At 42.6% G+C, this 21,128-nt stretch overlaps 1 protein-coding gene across 1 annotated transcript in view; it reads left to right on the forward strand.

Annotated features, from left to right (window-relative positions):
• PNN (pinin, desmosome associated protein) overlaps positions 1–21,128 on the forward strand; it is a 499,028-nt gene that overhangs the window by 162,387 nt on the left and 315,513 nt on the right. Inside the window, exon 5 of the mRNA XM_044073546.1 lies at positions 9,193–9,268. Within this exon, the coding sequence (XP_043929481.1) occupies positions 9,193–9,268 (76 nt within the window). The remainder of the gene's footprint in view (positions 1–9,192; positions 9,269–21,128) is intronic.

A 21,128-nucleotide genomic window follows, 5' to 3' on the forward strand; every position in this document is an offset into this window, starting at 1 on the left:
CAGGAAACTAATTTTTTTCCCTTTGGGGGGGTAAGTATATTTCCATTTAAAATTTTCACGGGATTCGCAAAAAAGAAAATTGTTTTTATTCCCCCCAAGTCTTTGTTTTTGAAGAGCGAGAGAGACTGTGCTTTCTCTGCACTTTGTATGAATGTTTTAGCTTTTAGAGTCACTGGGAGTATTATTAAGATAGTGGTACCATCTCTTTCATCGGTAGTCATATTTATTACTGATATTTGTATCAAATTCTGTATTGTTCACCCTGCTTCATTCACTGATTTGTGTGTTTGAGTTGTTGGGAGCTTACATACTGCCTGAAGCTCACCGACTTATTAAAACAATATGTATATATATTTTTTTATTTCATCAAGTTTGCTAGTCTGCCATTTTTTTCAGGTTGTGTGTATATAAATGTATGCACCTACATGAGAACTTTTTTTTTGCTCCTGAAAACGGGGATATTTGCAAGTGTGTTTTTAAATGAAGGTAAGTGGATATTTCCTGTATATTGCATTGCTGCAGTGTAAAAGCTGGTGACGTTGTCAGGATGCACTGACTAATGTCATGTTCTTCATGTTTTGCAATACCAAATGTTGGGGACACCAGTGGGGTTAGGTAGGTAAGAAAGTCCAAGTCCATTATGTTGTCTTGACCGCAACAGCAGATGGTGCATAATTGAAGTTTTTGAAATGTTATGGGTATCGTAGAACCTAAGTCATGGAATTCCAGTGTTTAGACTTTAACACTAAGACATTTTAATAGACTCTGTGAAGACAAAATACAGATGAGTGGATTATCAGTGAGACTTGTAAAAGTTTGTGCTGGAGCTAAGGGTTTTGAAACTTGTTAAATAGTGTTGTGGTGTATTAAGGCAGATATATTGCTGCAATAAACACAACTGAGAAGGAAAAAGTGCTTGGAATTCATACCAAAATCACTACAAACCAAAGCACTTGCAGAACCAGCAAACAAAAACCGCCTCTTCAGGTCAGTGAACCAAAAATATTTATTTAACGCCACAAAACAGTAACTTGCGTTTTCGTTCTTGGACTTCATCAGAATGAGTAGTTAACCTATCTAGTAATCTCCTTAAATAACCCTCCCTTCCCAATGACAAAACAACCAATTAAGTCATTTAGTATAATTGAATGTAGTGCCTTCAAAGTGCAACTGTAAAAATGCAACTAACTTGTTACAGTAACAGATTTTTTAAAAAGCAGATTTAAAAAAAAAACTTGAATCACATAATTAATATGTAAATACATAAAATGCAAGCCATTGAATGTAATATAATAGAAATAAGTAAAAAAGATGTTACACCAAAGTTTTAAATTCTGTTGAAAGACAACTACTTTGGTAAGCTAGTAAAACACTTAACATCTACTGGTCAAGAAATAATGCTGAATAAAAGCATTATAGTTTAGCAGATCTAAGTTTAAGGACAGGGGCTAAAGAAATAGTCATTCAAGCCTGGTTCGCTGTTGGCCTCCAAGCTCAACTGCCAAAATAGTTCCCTGTACTCTATCGTCTCCCGGGGACCACCTCGAGGGTCCTGTTCTATTTTTTCTGTGACAAAAAAAACAAAAACTGCATCTTTACAAAGTGTGGTGTGTCTAAATAGTGCATTAGACAACGATAGAGTACAGGGAACTATTTTGGCAGTTGAGCTTGGAGGCCAACAGCGAACCAGGCTTGAATGACTATATTTCTTAGCCCCTGTCCTTAAACTTAGATCTGCTAAACTATAATGCTTTTATTTAGCATTATTTCTTGACCAGTAGATGGCAGTGTTTTACTAGCTTACCAGAGTAGTTTAGTTTCAACACAATTTAAAACTTTGGTGTAACGCATCTTTTTTACTTCTGTTATATAACATTTGATGGCCTGCATTTTATGTATTTACATATTAAGTATGTGATTCAATGTTTTTTAAAAACTGCCTTTTAAAAAAATCTGTTACTGTAACAAGTAACTATTTGATGTCCTTCAAGGATGCATCTGCAGTCCTTACAAATGGGTTGTCCTGTCGTCAGGCAGCCCTTCGGTCGGCCGGATTCCAAAGTCTGGGTCTGGCCTCGGCTGGTGTCACACTTCACCCGACGTCATAGCTGCAGTTCTTCGGGTATAAAGGCATCAGCCGACGCCATTTTCCTCAGTCTTTCTTGCCGCTGGCTCAAGCAGAAGCTGTTCGCAAGTGCCGGTCGGTCTGATCCAGAGATTACTACTACCGAATACTACTCAAGACTTCTAAAGCTAAGTACTCGCTGGGGACTCTTTCTTGCCTCAGCCGATGTCAGAAAAAGTGAGTAACTGTTTAACTTGTGGGAAACAAATACCTCATAAAGATTTCCACTCTTACTGCTTACCTTGTTTAGGCCCAGACCACGACGTAGCAGCTTATTTAGCCTGTGCTTCTTTCAACCGACGGACGCTTAGACGCCGGGTCGGAGTTTGCTGAACAGTTTTTCGCTCAGATTTTGCGTATAATGCCGTAGGATCCTCCGACTTCACAAGTTGTTAAGAAACGCAAAGAAAGGACCGACACTGCTGTCCGCGGTTTCGCCGAAACCGCAGTTAAGCAAACCGAGTGTCTCGGTTTCGCCGAAACCGAGCAAACGGTTCTATCTTCAGCCGAATCCATGACTACTACCGAGGCCCCTTCTAACCTCGCTGAATCGGCCTCTGAAATTCAACCTGCTACTGTGGTTTCACAAGAATTATCGGACACCATCCCTTTGAATGTTTCAACCCCTGCACGGTGCTGCTAGGCCGCCTGCAGCCATGTCCATAAAGGCCTTTGCCAGGGCTAAAGCAGCCAAAACTTCTAAGTCTGTGCCTGTTAAGCCCCGCTCTCACAGGCCCAGTTCCAGTTCCCAAATGCTCACTCTGGCAGAGGATCTCATCTCTTTAAGGGGATCCCAACCTCATCCAGACAGGGCCTCTCAACCTCCTCCAGAAAAGAGACCTAGAGCAGAGCCCCCTGAGCCAGTGTCCTCAGATGATTCTTCTATGATACAGACAATACAGACCATCCAGAGGGTCCTTTTTCTCCTTATGAAGACTCCGATGCTGAGGAATCGATTCCTTCTGCTTCTCCACCAGAGGAATTTTCCTTTGGAGAAACCTTACATGCCATGAGAGAGCAATTCCAATGGCAGGGGCAAGATTTCTCAGATTCAAGGAAAAGGCTTAGGACTTTTTTGCATTTACCACAACATAGGCCTTTAGCTATACCTCCAGTTCTTCCTGTTGTAGATGATGCATTTAATGATGCTTGCACTGCTCCTGATACTTTGCCTCCAGCCCCTACTAAGCCCGATAGGTTCTACAGGGTCCCGGACACGCATCACCATTTATATAAGGCTCCTTTTGCAGATCCCGAGACTATCTCCCAGGGGCCTAAGGCAGTAGCTTCGACCTCAGTTAAAAACCCTCTCCCCTCTGAAAGGGAATCCAAGTCCTTAGAGAGATGGGGTAAAAAAGTATACACCTCTGCTACTCTCTCAGCTAGAGCATTGAACTGTCAGTTTCATATGATCCAATACCAGGAGTTTATGCTTGATCAGTTAACTAAGAAACTGTCCTCTGATGATTCTTTAGATAAGAAATATGTTCTAGAAATGGTGCATAACATTCAGCAGGTTAGTAACCATTCTTTAAAATGTGGCTATGATGCACTGGAGGCTTCCTTTAGATCAGCCATGACTGGCACAGTTATAAGAAGGCATGCATGGTTGAAAGAACAGGTCTTGCCGGATCATGTTAAAGCAAAACTATTAGATGCTCCTATGGATAAGGTCAGTTTATTTGGTTCTCCTGCTCAGCAGGTACTGAAGAAAATGGAAGAGAAGGCAAAATCTGTACAAACAGTGAAAGATTTCTTACAAGTTCAGCCTCCAAGGTTTAGCAGGAACTGGCCTTCCAAAAATTGGTTCTTTCCAGACTCCTCTAAAACACAGAGAGGCAGGAATTAGGCGTTCAAGAGGCAGAAATCAATCCAGAGGAGGTGCCTACAGGGGACGCCAGTGGCAAGGTAACAACCAGCGAGGCACAGACACAACTACTACCACTGCAACAGGACAATCACAGTGACTTGGCTCTGGCACCGCCTACCACGGAACAAATTGCAGCACCCTTAGGCGGAAAGTTAGCCTTATTTTCAAAAAAACTGGCACTACATCACAAGAGACAAGTGGATTTTGCAAACTATAGACCAAGGCTACAGGTTTCATTTCCATACTTTACCAGGAAAAGAGGAATGCCAAACCTACCACCAAATCAAAAGACAGAAGCTCTAAAACAAATAGCTCAATTAGCAAAGATGAGAGTTGTGGAAAGGGTACCATCTATGGAACAAGGAAAGGGATTTTACTCCAGACTATTCCTGGTACCAAGAAAATTGGAGGCCTATTCTCGACCTGTCCGCTTTAAACACATTCATCATTGTTCCAAAATTCAAAATGCTGACCCTACAGCAACTTCTTCCCATGCTGGGCAAGGAGTATTGGCTGGTGACTCTAGATCTCAAGGAGGCATACCTGCACGTCCCCATACGACCAAATTGCAGAAGATACCTCAGATTTCTTGCAGGGGTCAGAGCATTATCAATTCTCAGCATTGCCCTTTGGCTTATCTACTGCGCCCAGAGTGTTCACGAAATGCCTGGCATCAGTAATCGCTCACTGCAGGCTTCAGGGAATCCAAATATATCCATACCTGGACTGCCCTGATACAAGCGGACAACAAAAACAAGCTAACAGAAGACTTACAAAGAGTCATTTGCTTACTGCAAGCCCTGGGATATACAGTCAATATAAAAAAATCAAGACTGATACCATCCCAAAGAATAACCTTCTTAGGTGCAGAATTGGACACAGTAAAACAGATGGCATTCCTAACTGCAGAAAAACAACAACTTCCTCTCTACTTCTTGGCATTAACAAAGCATAACAAACAGCAAGGAAAGTACTGCAGGCCTTGGGCTTCATGGCATCCTGCATAATCCTGGCCCCTCATGCCAGACTGCATATGAGAAAGCTACAGTGGTACCTGAAGAATTTATGGTCTCAACACAGACACAGCCTAGAAACCGAAATACCACTAATTTCATGCCTGAGGTGGGCTCAGGCATGCCAGTCAAACCCAGGTTTGCCCTTCCACAGCATTCAACCAAGCCAAACCATCACAACGGACGCCTCAGACCTCGGTTGGGGGGCCCACATGCTGGACAAGTGCATACAAGGCTTATGGACTCCAGATCAGCTGCACCTGCACATAAATCAAAAGAAAATGCTAGCAGTAAAACTAGCAATCCAGAATTTCAGACCATTCCTCCAAGAAGGGCAGTTGATAAGGACAGACAACACCACAGTCATGTGGTGCATCAACAAACAGGGAGGCACTCATTCATACCCTCTATGCCGGATGGCACTGGACCTATGGAATATGGCTCTGAGCTACAACATTCAGTTACAAGCAATTTTTGTACCGGGAAAAGAAAACATCCTAGCAGACATATTAAGCAGAACTACCTCGGATGCTCACGAATGGATGCTACACCCGGACATCTTCAAGGTCATCACAAGGAAATGGGGACTGCCACAAATAGACCTATTCGCATCCCCACTCAATCACCAGCTCAAGAAATTCTGCACAAGGACGTACCACCCACTTACTTGGAAGGTGGACTCTCTATCCTTCAGTTGGAAAGGCCTGACAGCATATGCATTCCCACCTCTTCCTTTGATGCACAAGGTGCTATTGAAAGTCAGAGGAACGTCCAAGGATCATTCTGATAGCTCCAGACTGGCCAAGACAACATTGGTACCCATTACTGAGGAGCATGTCTCGGGGAAAATGTGGACACTACCCCTGATTCCTTTGTTGTTAACTCAGAGCGGCTACAACACCCTGCATCCAAACCTGAAAACTCTGCAGCTGACTGCCTGGAACATTACATAAGAGCAACTAACCCAGATTTATCCCAAAGGGTTAAAGACATTATCCTTGAGGCCCGCAGACCTTCAACAAGAAGGAACTATGCAGGAAAATGGAAAAGGTTTCTCATTTGGAGTACTGAAAGGGGAAAAGATGTGTCAAAGGTAGACATTGCCAACATCCTGGAGTATTTGGCAGAGCTTTTCCATACAGGCTTGTCCTATTCCTCCATCAAGATACATGCATCAGCTATTTTTGCAGAATACAGCTTCGATCCCCCTGTCTTCTCAAGATCCTCTACTCAGGCAGTTTCTGAGAGGAATTAAAAATGTAAAACCTCCTAGGAAACCACCATTACCAGCATGGGACTTGAACTTTGTGCTAGAAAAATTGACACTCCCCTTTCGAACCAGCAGCAACAGCAGATCTTCAACACCTATCCTGGAAAACTGCTTTTCTGCTGGCAATTACCTCAGCAAGAAGGGTTTCTGACCTACAGGCTTTAATGGCAGTACAACCCTTCCTAATCTTCCATCAAGATAGTGTCCATGAGAACAAATCCTACATTTATGCCTAAGGTGGTATCCAGAGTGTCTTTAAACCAGGCTATCCACCTACCTACCTTCTTCCCCAATCCACAGAACAGGGGGGAAAGACTGCTGCATACTTTGGATGTACATAGACAGTTGCGCTACTGCCTGGACAGAACCAAGGGCAATAGAAAAACTGACCAGCTTCTGGTAGCATATGCAACAGGAAGGGAAGGAAAAGCAATTTCAAAGCAGACAATCTCCAAGTGGATAGGAAATTGCATCAGATTCTGTTACTCCTACCATGGAAAGCAAACTCCACAGAACATAAGGCCTCATTCTACAAGGGCTACAGCCACTACCACAGCTTTCTTACGAGGAGTGGCTACCAAGGACATTATAGAGGCTGCTACTTGGACCTCCGTGCATACATTTGCCAAGCATTATAACTTACCTTTATACTCTAGATCCCGAGCAGGATTTGCCACTGCTGTTTTGCAAGGGATCCTAACTACACCATAATTTCTTCTTCCTCCTCCCCTAGTTTGGCTATGGTATTCTACCCATTTAGTGACTGCAGATGCATCCATGAAGGACATAGTACAGTTTTGTACCTACCATAAATGTAGATGTCCGAACAGGAATGCATCTGCAGTCAGGATTACCCACCCTCCTTCCCTTCTGTGGTATTCCTAGGGTATTTGCCCATCTAATAGCTAGCTGGGGGGGGGGATCTCTTATGGTGTATTTGTTTGTATATATGTACATACATGCTTATTTTTTGTGTTTGCCTTCTACTATTTGGAAACATTGGCATTTATCCAAAATTTAGCTATCCAAGAGGGCAACTGGCATCTGGGGCAAGAAACACTGAGGAAAATGGCGTCGGCTGATGCCTTTATACCCGAAGAACTGCAGCTATGACTTGGGGTGAAGTGCGACACCAGCCGAGGCCAGACCCAGACTTTGGAATCCGGCCGACCGAAGGGCTGCCTGACGACAGGACAACCCATTTGTAAGGACTGCAGATGCATTCCTGTTCGGACATCTACATTTATGGTAGGTACAAAACTGTACTTTTTAGGAGTTTTTATAGTTGCATTTTTTACAGTTGCACTTTGCACTACGTTCAATTATACTAAATGTTTTAATTGGTTAATTGTTTTGTCAATGGGGAGGTTATGTAAGGAGATTACTAGCTTGGATAACTTCATTATGATGAAGTCCAAGGATGAAAATGCAAGTTACTGTTTTGTGGCGTTAAATCTTTTTGATTTACTGACCTGAAGAGGTGTTTAGTTTGCTGGTTCTGCAAGTGCTTTGGTTTGTAGCGATTTTGGTACGGTTTCTAAGCACTTTTTCCTTCTCAGTTGTGTTTACTGTTTTGGGGTTTTGAATGTAGATATGTTGCTGCCCTTTAAAGCATATATGTGAGGTGTATGAACACACACTTCACTGTTCTCAGAAACTCTATGCAGAAAATAGGCTAAAACTTGCCAGTAGCCTTGTCCTACTTTGTCTGTTATTGAAGAATGGGTTTTTTTTTGGTAAAATTGGAGTATCACTTTGAAATAAAATCCCAAGCAAGGTCAGAAATGAAGTTACCATCACGTTTCAAAACTTAAATTGAAAGTTAGGTTTTAAAGAACACAAATGCAAATGCTTCAGAGAAAAATTAAGACCTTACACAGCCAGGACAACTATTTACCGCCTAGCCTGTTAATATTGCACAGTAGTAGGAGCCATTGTAAATATGATGTATATACTGAAATATGAGTTGTATGTACTTGCAGTACTAGCACTGTACAGTTAAAAACTCTTGCATATTTTAATGTTTTGCCGTAATGAACTAGGGAATGACACTTATAAGGTACTGTAATCATGCTTAAGTTCATTTAAGCCATACAGCAGCTCTGTGCAAAAGGGACTTTGTTCCACAGGTTAGTGCTGAACAGAGTTGTCAGTTATGTATGTCCTTCATCGTAATAACCTTTATCTAGAATATCACTTCAGCAATTATAACAGCACTTGTATTCAGTGTCTCAGTTACTATATGTATGAAAATTGAGTTTTGTTTGTATGTGCATAATCTGTATGTAGTTTCCCTGCATTTTACCTAACATATGTTTATCCAACATATGGGGGTATGATTTGATGTCTACGTGGCTGTGTGGTAGAGAAGATGTTAGAAGCCATCCTGATCATATTGCTGTTAGACTAAGACACTGTATTGCTTGATATGTATTGTGGGATAAATGCCAGTGACTTCATGAAATGAACTGTTTGTCAGGAATTATTCAGTGTGCAGTGCCACCCAAGTGTGTTAAGGCTTTGGTAACCTGCTTGTCCCCTACATGTCCCCTATCCTGACCAAATTGTATGGTGACCTGAATCTGGTTTTGAATCCTTTTTTACTAAAAATATAATCATATTATTGCTGTGTGGATAGTACGAGTTTGTTTCACTTTTGTTTGTTATGGAAATGCTATTCGTTTCAAGATTTGTCATTAAGTCTCTTCATTTACACAGACATTCTAATGGGGCCCTGTCTGTGTGCAGCATTCCTTTACCTTACTTCTTACGGAGTTTTCTTGTAGGTATAGGCAAGTGCTAAATCCTGCTCCCCGAGCTGCAGAAAAATATTTGAAACATGCATAGCTCCATATTTATTCAAATTTGCCTAAATATATGCATTGCTGTTGGAGTAATGATTTTGTTTATGTAGGAATCGACGTATGTTTGGCCTGTTGATGGGTACTCTTCAGAAGTTCAAGCAAGAAGCCAGAGTAGCTACGGAACAGGTATTTGTGATCCTAACTGTATGGAAAAAATGGCAACTTGTTTTTCGTAAAGCACATTTCTTAAGTTATTTTTAGTGCATTGCCATATATTTAAAAATGTTCTTGAAGGCCACACTTAAATTGTACAGTTTTATGAGCTCTTGTGGAGACGTACCTGAAGTAGCTGCATTTAGAACCTTTTTTTTTGTCAACCTGTTTGTGGCAGATTTACAAACAGTTTGACAAGCTTTGTTTTATTATTAAACCTACTCTTATCTACTAAGTCACAGTAGGAATTTTGTATAGAATCAACTTTTTTCCCTCTTTCTTCACTGCCTCAAGTTTGCTCAGGATATGTTGCTGAGCAGAGTAACCACTTTTCTAGAAACTGTTTAAACAAGTGTTCAACAGAATTTGTGGACTAAAATCGAAAAGTACACACATTGGATTTCTTTGATGCAACAATCACCCACCCCATTTTCAGATATGTTAACTTCAAGATCCCAGTTCTTTGGATGTTAGTGGATAACTTCTTTCTTCCTGTGTTCTGCAATCCTGCACAGTTACACAACCGTGTCTGTTTTGTTTTTGCCTGGTACCTGCTGATCATCAAACCTGTCCTCAATAACAAAGTGCCCTGTTCAAGGGGGACGTCATCCAGGCAACCATGAGGGTGCTTTATTTTTGGCTTAATCCTGCTCCAGTGGTGATGTGAGCACTTGGGTTCACTATGGGGACTGTTTTAAGCCCCATTGTCCGTGTGTGCGCTCCCCAGCATGAGCTAAAAGGAGCTACCATCACTGGCTTGGGTGGGAATGTCTGTTTTTCATAGCCCTGGCTCCCTGCATCATGACTATGGTCTACTGTACAGCTGGGGGCTGTCAAGAGTAGCTGTGTGAGCAGGGCAGTAACCATCTTTCCACCTTCCAGAATGGGTGCACCCATCCTCCCTGCTTAAGTGCCCAGGCCACAGTTGAACTCTGGTCACATCAGCTGTAATCTGGGATTTATCCCTCCTATGCCACCAACCCAAGCTACTCTACTTTGCCTTGTTTTGAAAAAACATGGGAATTGAAAGTGGATCATTTTCTCCAAAATACAGCTGAGTATTAACTAGGGAATCTGCAGCTCCAAATGTACCTTGCTGACAGCTACAGTGTTTTTTTCCTCTGAGTCTGTGAAGATTTGATTACTATGATTAGAGGTTCTATACCCTCCTGATAAGAGGCCTAGGGTGGAACCGAGTTTGATAGTTTTGAACAGTGTTCAGAGGTCTCTGAGTCTTGAGTCAAGATTTGCAAGAGTATCCTTATTCTCTGATTCTGATGTGGATGATTCCAGCTTCCTGAACCCTGACTCTTTGCCTCCTGCCTCCTGTTAAAACCTGGATAGGTATTATAGGGTGCCCTCAAGCTCATAAGTATTTGTTTTGTTCCAGGGCGACCCAGAAACTGTTTCTCAGGGGCCCAAGGTGTTAAGGCCTCTGTGGTTATCCTGTTTTGCACGCACAGTACTGTTGAATATGTATCTTATTTTGGTATGGAATTGGCAACCATTTGTTAACAGTTCTGTAGCTTAAATTTTGAGAAAATGCATTTAAACTAAAAATACTTAAATGTCTCACATTAAGAATTCTGCAACTCAGATTTACAGGTGATTTCTGTTTAGCTTTTGGTACAGTGGATTGTTAAACCTTGTTTGCAGAAGTGCTAGTAGGCACAGTATGTTAAAATCTAGTTTTGTTTGTGTTGTATGTGGGGTGTGCGGTGGGTGTGCCCATCTGTCCTTGAATCTGAAGTAAAAGGGGCTTCTGAGTGAATTTGGTCAGTGTGTGCTGTCTTAAATTGTGAGAACAAGATTGGTTTTGAATTACCATAATGTTGAATTACCATTTGCTATGGCAAGTGACCAGGTGTTAGGGTTAAAAAAAAAATGCTCAATCTATATATGCAGGCTGTGGTATAGTCAAAAGACTGGATGTGTAGTCGCAGCCAAAGCTTGGTTCTGACCAGATCTGGGTCAAGTCTCAAACCCCTCATAGAGCAAAGTAAATGCTTTTTGTGGTCTGAGGGGGCGAGTTTTTGCTTAGTGGTTAAGGTGTGTACCTCAGACATACAAGGTACAGTGCCTGATTCTCTACTTTTGAAGTGAAATTAGCTAGGCTTAAAATGGCTTGCTTGGGCAGCTAGCCAGATACTGAGCTATGAACCTATGAGGAAGAGGATAGTAATGTCTACCCAGTTAAGTCTGTCCTGACACCAGCAACTATAACAGGCTTGTGAGTTCAGAATGCACTGTAAACTTAATTCAGATTTTAAGATACAGTATCCAGGTTGTTTCCTATTATCTTTGGGGGGTATGCTTTTAATTTGATAGTAAAGTAGCAATTTGATAGCTCAAAACCAAACCTTTCTTTTTCATCTGCAAAGAAATTATTGAAAGTTGAAGTGACAAAACCGCTCGTATATTGGGTTCCAGGCTTTTTTTTTTTTTTTTTTTTAGGGAAGGCTTTTGGACTCTGATTCAAATTATGCCATATTTAGAACATCTACACACACTGGAGGAATAACCAGAACCTTTGGGGTGTCCAGGCCCAAAGTGTTTATATATTTTTTAAGCATCGCAGACTGCCTTAACTCTCCATTTGAAACAAATCTTCATTCAAGATAGGTGATCCCCCATTGAGATGTCTTCTGGTGGAAAACCAAAAAAAAAAGGCTTCTAGTAAGAAAAGATATGGATATCAAGACTGACCAATTACTTTATTCTCCCCTTTTAAATATAACTCTCAGGAGAGCGCTGATTTTCCTGCTTGAAAGAGGGCAGCACCTTAACTGGGTCAGCTGTGTAGCTTCCATGGAAAACCTGGGCCAGTTCCTGCCAGACCTGGAGGGCAGCTTGGGAGAGAGTGGTCAGCAGTAGCCATCCTTTAACTTGCAGGTAGCGACAAGGCCTTTATCTTCATACGTCTGAGTCTCCAAGTGTGGCAGGAGGCACTGCTTCAAAAGCCAGGACACGTGGCAAAAATTCTGCCTTTCAACCTTTAGTTATTGGGCAAGCTCTCAAACTATGATAGCTGGAATTTTTCCAGCCACAGAAGTAATTGCAGAATTGACAGATGAGCAGAGAGAGATTACCAGCCTCACATTTTCTTTGCTTCATGCATTTCCCATGTTTTGTTAAGGTGACTTCTGAAGATGACTACTGCTATAGAGCACTAGACGAGCAGTCTGGTGTGAGTGGGCCATCAGCTTTCTGTCAAGATGAGACTGCAGATCTTTCTGCCTTCTTGGTTTGTTTTATTACAACTGGCACAAATACTGTAGGCGGGCATGTCATGGGAAGGCAGAATACATTGGAATGAGTCATTACAGGGGATTTGGCATTCTGGCACCTACACATACCCACCCATCCTGTTGGTCAAGGGAAGAAAGTACACCGCTAGACCTAACACACACACCATGACGGCAAAAAATGGGGGACAGTAAAACATCAGTGAACACGAGAATTTCCCTAGTGGTACATTTACCTACCCAGTTCTCGATCGAGAGAACAGAACCAACAAATTGAAATGGGATATTGGAAGTGGTGTTGCCTACTAACATACAGTAAATAAAAACAAAAAACTAACTATGGCATGGGATGACGGCCTTGGGCTGCTAAACTCTGGAAGTTGGACCATGAGTTCCTAAAGGTTACCTTTAAAACAGTGATCCATGCCAAACATAACCATTCTCTTTACTGCTTTTTTTTGGGGTTGAAAGCTGGATGCATGTTTTAACTGTAACATTTTCTTTACCCAGTGTTTCTAATCTCCCTTCTCTGCCCTGCAAACTCAAAAGTACTTTGCACAGTAAGTGGCTTCTATTTTAACTTATCTTGTTCATTGTTACTGTATGCTTTCACTGAGATGTGGTGCTTTGAGCTTCTCTCTAACTCCTATCTGCAAAACAGCTGCCATGTTCCAGCTTTCTTCTTAACCGGTTTCATCTACTTTTCCTATTAACTGTTAATTACCATACATTCTTTTACCTCAGTAAATCAGTTCTTTACGAAAACAAGACACAACTCCACAAAAACAAATGCTGCTAATTTTGGTATTTAAATTTCATTGCTTGTGTTAATTTCATGTTAAGTTAAAATTAGAAGTTTGTAAGTACTGCTTGATACTTGGCCTTTCACCTTGTCTCGCTATACATTTTAGCTTTTCTTTGAAGTCCAACAGTAGTACTTAATGCATTTATTCTGCAAGTATTAAAGCTCATGTGTATTTATCCTTCTGTATGTAAACTTCTTAACACTTGTACTTATTAATGGAAAACATTTTAAGTGCAGTACTTTCCTCCTAAGCATTACATCTCTTTGATACTTGTTTGACTGTTTGTCTTGGGAAAACTGCAAACACACTGAGAAAACCTGCTTAGGCACTGTTGGAATAACAGAAGTGAAAGATATTGGGTTTCATCCAACACTGAAACCCAAGGCTGTCAGCATACTGTGCCAGTATCAATTGCCACTGGACCAACAAGAGCCTGTAGACATGTAGGTATTGAGTTTTCTGTTGGAGCTTTATCCTTTCAGCTAGGAATAACTTGAACTAGAAATGCATACTAATATAGAGGAACCTTTGTCTTGCAGCATTTATCAGTTGCTTATATAAAACTAATCCAGTGATGTTGACACTCATATGTTAACACTCACACTTGTATCTTTTGAAACTGACAAGAAGCACTTTAAACTTAGTCTTGAACTTCTCAGTAGATAAAGAAAAATTGTCCTTAGAGCAACACTTGCACAAACATACTGAAGCAAAAAATTTTTTGAGTCCAAGTGTTTGGACATGTCAAAGCTACTAAATTGTGTAGTTGAACAATTCCTGGTTGAGTTATTTCAGGTAACATCACATATTTAATAACTACCTCTTACTCAAGCAGTTAAAAATCATTGAAAAACTAGCAGATATTCTGCAGATGATTCAGTACAATTTGTAATAGTCTCCATTTGTGCTGTTGGCTATTCTAGTTAATTTCTCCTTGATACTGTGTTTTTCACCTTTATCTTTGTATATCAGCAGTATATAATGTTGTCATCTAATAAAGCTGGGTTCTGTACCGAGTTGGCCTATTACCAAGCTCGCGCCAGCCAAAAAACTCTCTAGCTAAGTCTCTACCCAGAATGCCCTTCTCCCTGTTACCTCTTATCTCGTTTGCCGTGTAGCCGTAAAGCCGTGCATCAGCCGAGCTCTCAGCTAAGTGAAATCATTTTTGATTTTTGTGTAAAATCTTTGGATATCTTCATATTTTTCTAAACCATTAGTATTGCTAGTGTCGATGTTCTTCGTTCCCCATTGCTGCAGTCCTTACTATTGGGTATAGTCCGCGTCCAGTCGGCCCGCCTAATACCAGTATGGTCGGACGGCCGCCGTGTCAGGGCGCATTAGACGTGAGGCGCCAGTCGCGTCCAGTCGCCCCGACTACCAGAGCATAAGGGACGCGCGTGGCGAGGCGCCGACGCCAGTACGCTGTACGTCAGCATGACCGACGCCATATCCTCAGTCTTTTGCCGCATGGTCCGATGCAGAAGCAGTTTTGCAGTGCAGGTTGGCGTTTGAAATATTTCAAACGGAGTTTCAGACCGAAACAGAGTTGGCTACATTTTGGTTTTTCTTGCCTCAGTATTTAACCGGATGTCAGAAAAAGTGAATAACTGTATTTCTTGTGGGAAACAGATACCTCATAGGGATTACCATACCTTGTGTATACCTTGTTTAGGGCCTGAGCACGACGTTGTTGGTTGCCGCTCTTGTGCTAGGTTTAACAAACGCACTATTAAGAGGAGGTTAGACTGTGCCAGGTTAGTGTTTGGGAAGCTGCTGTAAATATAAAATGCCGCCGGATGCTCCGACGCCCGCCGGCCCAAGAAGCGCAAGGACAAAACAGCGGTTGATGAACCGCAGTCCCGGACGCCGGTTCTTTAGAAGGCTCAGTGGAGCCAGAGGTTTTGCCAGGAGTTTCCATGGAGTCTCAGGCAGAAACTTTGCTGTTACAGGATGTGCCTTCTCAGGAGGTAGGCCAGGCTGAGGGCTTCTCAGGTAACTGTTCTTCCTCTTCCCAAGGTAGTTAGAGCCTCTCCTTCTGTTGCCAAAACTTTGAGAGGTAGGCCAAGTTCAGCTTCAGTGGGGCTTCTCCTAGCATTTCGGTTCTGTACCTAAGAAACATATGCTTAAAATGGCAGAAGATTTGATTACTATGATTAGAGGTTCTATGCCCCTCCTGATAAGAGGCCTAGGGTGGAACCGAGTTTGATAGTTTTGAACAGTGTTCAGAGGCTTCAGAGTCTTCATGAAGAAGACTTGCAGGAGTCCTACTTATTCTGATTCTGATGTGGATGATTCCACTCCTACAGCTTCTCCTCCTGAGGATTTCTCATTTTCAGAGACTCTGCATTCCATGAGGGAGCACTTTAAATGGGAAGGCCAGGATTACTCTGATTGAATTCTTGTTTTACCCCAGCATAGGCCCTTAGCTATTCCTCCTGTGTTGAATGTGGTGGAAGATGTTTTGCAGAGGCTTCCCTGAACCCTGACTCTTTGCCTCCTGCTCCTGTTAAGCCTGATAGGTATTATAGCTCATAAGTATTTGTTTGACCCAGAAACTATTTCTCAAGGGCCTAAAGGTGTTAAGGCTTCTGTGGTTAAAAATCCTGTTCCCACTGATAAAGAGGCAAGGGCTTTGGATAGGTGGGGAAAGAAAGTGTATACTTCTTCCACTCTAGCCATGAGAATTGTCAGTTTCACATGCTAAAATATCAGAATTATCTCCTTTCACAATTGAAATCTAAGGTGGATGCTGGTATTGAGTGTAAGAGTTGCTGGATTTGGTTCATGTGTCTGAATGGTTTTGATGCTGTACAGGCCTCCTCGAGGGTGGCTGCTACTAGTTCTGTTCTTCGCAGGCATGCCTGGTTGAGGGAGCAGAATTTAGCTGAGCATGTTAAGACAAGGATTTTGGATGCTCCTTTACAGTCTGATGTGTTGTTTGGATCGCCTGTGGAAGCAGTTTTAAAGAAAATGGAGGACAAAGCTAAGTCTATGCAAACTGTTACAGATTTTTGCAGGTGCAGCCAGAAGTTTAGTAGAAATTGGCCTGCTAAGGGGTGGACATATCCTGCTTATGATTCCCAGTCTAGGGGTAGGTCTAGACGGCTCAAGGTTCTTTAGGCCTAGAACAGGGAGTTCACCTGCTCAGACTTCTGGTGAGGGCAGGGGTCAGTCCTTCAACAGACCCAATGACCTGTTTTCAGCTGCCAGTAGATTCTCGCCTGGCAGCTCCTTTGGGAGGAAGACTGTCTCTTTTCAAAGAAAATTGGGATTTAATTACTCAAGACAAATGGGTGTTGGATATCATTCACCACGGTTACAGATTTTATTTCCATACAATGCCCCTTTCAAAGGCATGTCCTCCACAAAGAAAAGAGGCTCACAAGCAAGTTTCTCAGTTGCTCCACATGGGGCCATTCAGCCAGTCCCTGTATCAGAAAGGGGCCTAGGATTTTATTCTCGCCTGTTCCTAGTACCAAAGAAGAACACGTGGAGACCAATTTTGGATTTATCTCTCCTCAACACTTTTCTGGACATTCCCAAGTTCAAGATGTTGACGTTACAACAGCTTTTACCTCTGCTGGGCAAAGATCACTGGATGGTAACTTTAGATCTCAAGGAAGCTTACCTTCATGTGCCTATAAGGCTAAGTTGCAGGAAGTATTTCGAGCTGGAAATTCTCATTATCAGTTCTCTGCATTGCCCTTTGGCTTATCTACTGCCGCAGTATTCACAAAGGTTCTGGCTCCAGTGATAGCTTACTTCAGGCTTCAAGGAATTCAAATCTATCCTTACTTGGACGACTGCCTGATTCTGGCTCAAGAAAAGGAAGACCTTCTACAGCATCTGGAATATGTTATAGCAGTGCTAAGATGCCTAGGGTATTCTGTGAACGAAATAAAGTCCAGTCTAGTACCCTCTCAAGACATGTGCTTTCTGGGTGTGAGACTGAATACGATGGCCTTTTTAACCCCGGACAAACAAAAGAGTCTATCACTTTACTTCCATCAACTATCTCATCAGTCCTGACTGCAAGGACAGTCCTTCAAGCATTAGGGTTCATGGCATCTTTGGTGCTTCCCAATGCCAAACTGCATATGAGGAAGCTACAATGGTGTATCAAAATGTATGGACACAGCACTGCCAGGATTTGGACACTGTCATTCAAATAATACCTTGCCTTCAAAAGAATTTTTGTGGAACAAGGGACTCTCTGTGACCCGGCCAGGGCGAGTCAGATTTTAACGACAGATGCCTCGGACATTGCTTGGGAGCTCATCTAAATGGAAAGTGGATACAAGACAAGTGGCCTGCCAGACTACAGCATCTACATATCAACATGAAGGAGATGTTAGCAGTCCAGTTTGCATTAATGGCTTTCAAGGAGTTACTTCTTCCAGGGCAGGTGTTGATTCTAACAGACAACACAACTGTCATGTGGTACATCAACAAGCAAGGGGAACACATTCTTATCCTCTATGCAGGCAAGCAATGATTTTATGGGAGACTGCTTGCAACTAACTCTTCAGGCAAGGTTTCTGCCGAGCACAGAACTCCTTAGCAGATGTGTTAAGCAGACAAATCATGGATGAAACTGGATCTTCATGTATTTTGAAAATTGACAGTGTCATGGGGAACTCCAGACATAGATCTGTTCACTAAACCACCAGCTGCCACAGTATTGCACAAAGGGGTTTCATCACACAGCTTGGAAAGTGGATGCTCTGTCTTTCAGTTGGAAAAACCTTCATGTGTATGCCTTTCCTCCTCTGCTTCTTCTACCAAAGGTACTATTAAAGGTCAGACAAGACAGGCCAAGGATGATTTTGATAGCTCCAGATTGGCCTCGGCAACACCTCATCTGTTATCTCAGAAGGATGGTCATCTGCTCAATGTCAAGCTTCACTCTCTTCATCTGACAGCCTGGCATATTCTGTGTTGAAACACAGCAGGTCTCAACTTCCTCAACAAGTTTTAAATGTGATTATGGAAGCTAGAAAATGGAAGAGATTTTTATTTTGGAGTACAGCAAAGAATTTGCAGGTTTCTGAGCCTAATTTGAGTGTGGCTCTTCAATATCTTACTGAGTTATTGGACAAAGGTTTGTCCTTCTCTTCCATTAAGATTCATGCCTGCTTGGGATCTCAATTTTGTGTTGGAAAAACTTACTCTACAACCTTTGAGCCATCAGCTACTGCTGAATTGAAATACTTGTCATGGTGCAAGAAGGGTGTCTGAGTTGCAGGCCCTTATGGCAGTAGAGCCCTTTTGATTTTCCATAAGGATACTAATCCTTCCTTTATGCCTAAGGTGGTTTCTAGTGTGGCTTTAAACCAAACTATTCATTTGTTTTATGCAGACCCCAAAATAAAGATTTTGCACACTTTAGATGTACACAGGCAATTGCGTTATTATTTAAGCAGGACTAAGGATTTCAGGCAGTCTCAGCAGTTGTTTGTTTCTTTTGCTTTGAGTTCACAGGGCAAGCCTGTGTCAAAACAAACTATTTCTAGGTGGATTGGCTTTTGCATTGCATTTTATTCCCATCATGGCAAGGAGATTCCAGCTGGGATTAGGCCTCATTCCACTAGGGCTACTGCCACTTCAACAGCATTTCTAAGGGGGGTGGCAACTAAGGATATTTTGGAAGCAGCTACTTGGAGTTCAGTGCATACTTTCTCTAAGCATTATCACCTTCCTATCTACTCTAAGTCTAGGGCTGGTTTTGCCACAGCTGTTTTAAGGCATGTTGTCAGCTCCTGCTTCTTTATGATTTGCCAGCCTCCCTTACCTCTGCTTTGGGATTCTACCCAATAGTAAGGACTGCAGCAATGGGGAATTAAGAACATAGTACAGTTTTGTACCTACCATAAATGTAGATGTTCGAGGATCCCCATTGCTGTAGTCCAATTTTTCCTCCCTCCTTCCCTCTGTGTTTGGTGAGGTTACATGCTTTTTGTATATATTCTTGTATATATTGTACATATTTTTGGGTGCAGGTATTTTGGGCCTTGTCTTTTTAGGGTCTTCTGACATCTGGGGCAAGAAAAGACTGAGGAATTAGTACCCTGAGACTATACCCAATAGTAAGGACTGCAGCAATGGGGATCCTCGAACATCTACATTTATGGTAGGTACAAAACTGTACTTTTCTTTTGTCTAACCTTATTCTTTCCACTCTACCCATTGTTACTGTTGGTAAACTTCAAGTACCATTGTTGGTATGGCCTTTTCCCTTACCCTTGTAGTATTTCTTCAATGCCATAGTTAGTATTGTTTCTTCTGTTTAACCTGTTAGCTTTTATCTTTATTCAGGTGTTTCCCTTTCTTTTCTTCATACAGTGCATTGTTATATTGCTGATTTTTTTGAATGTAGTTGACCATTATAGTTGAATTATACAGTTGGCTGTGGTTTATTTTTTCTACCAAGATGTTGGGTAAGAGTACTTCAGGCTTTAAACATTGTACTTCTTGTAAGGGCAAGTTACCTAACAGTGATTCTCATGATGACTGTGTATACTGTTTGGGAGTGGCCCACCCTTCATTGCAGCCTCCATGTGATATTTGTCAGAGCTTCAGCCAATGCACTTTTAATGAGCGCAAAAATAAGATTCTGAAGGGGGTTACTCAAGTCTCCTTTCTCAGAGGCCATTTCTGTGATGGAGGTCTCAACCCCTCCTAAGGACAGAGAGAATCCCATTCTGTTCCTTCTTCACCATCGGGTGCTCAGAGCAAGCCTGGGAAATCCAAGGTCCCTAAGTTATCGTCTGAACATAAGTCTGCCTCTTCGGCACCTCCTTCCTCTGCGCCGACCATCTCAAAACCTTCAATACCGGCTGTTTTGGCACCGGTCCAGCCTCCGGCACTGATCATAGACCTTACTACGTCTATTTCGACTTTGGCACCTGTAGCTACTTCGGCTCAGGACACACATTCGACTATGCCATCAGTTTCCAGTTTGGAACTGTTTTGGGTTGCCACTTCGGCACCGAGCGTTTTACCAACCTCAATGGATGGTGACCCCTTTGCTTCCTGTCTCAAAACTAGAGACTTTGGTGCTGGCGGACCTTGCACTGCGGACCTGATACTCCCCTTCCGTAGACCCGTTTCTGGGCCAAGCATATAGCCCATTCCTCGATCGTCATGACTCTCCGTCTGGAGTATCCACTAGATCCACCAGGAGCCTTTCGGAACACAATGCAGTACGTCTTGTAGACCAGCTGTTGGTAGCCAGGGGGATTCCCTCACTTTCTAAGACCCACTCACCTGCAGGACTTGGGTTGCTTTATCCATGGACTCCATCTTACACTCCTCCTTCGACCATCTCCGTTCCGAAGCCTTCTGCTCCAATATCCTTCTTGGAACCCATCACCTCAGCGCTTACGGTGCATCTCACTCCAGCTCCGAGTTTGTCCCTTTGGTCTTCGCTTCCTGCTGAACCGGTCCTGCCTCAATCTGGGGATTGGGGGACTGGTGTGTCGGCCTGGCGTACTATGCCAACTCTCTCCTGGGCACCTTCCTCTGCACCAGTGACTGTGTCTGCACCGATCCTGCTTGAGGCTCCATCTGTGGGGAGGGTTCCATCGGGGCAGGGTGTGACCCTGGTCTTGAGGTTCTTTCTCTGTTCCAGGCTCTGATCCCAGAACAGAGAAAGACCATCTCGGGACTGGGATGGGAGCCCAGAACCAAGAAAGACTACCTCTGTTCCTGGCTCCCATCTCTCTTCAGGTGGGCCTGCCTTCTGCGCGATGGCAAGGGCTCTTGCTTCTGCAGCACTCCTTT

This window comes from Protopterus annectens, chromosome 6.part0 (genome assembly GCF_019279795.1).
Source record: "Protopterus annectens isolate FY-2018-M chromosome 6.part0, PAN1.0, whole genome shotgun sequence".
NCBI classification, from domain to species: Eukaryota; Metazoa; Chordata; order Ceratodontiformes; family Protopteridae; genus Protopterus; species Protopterus annectens.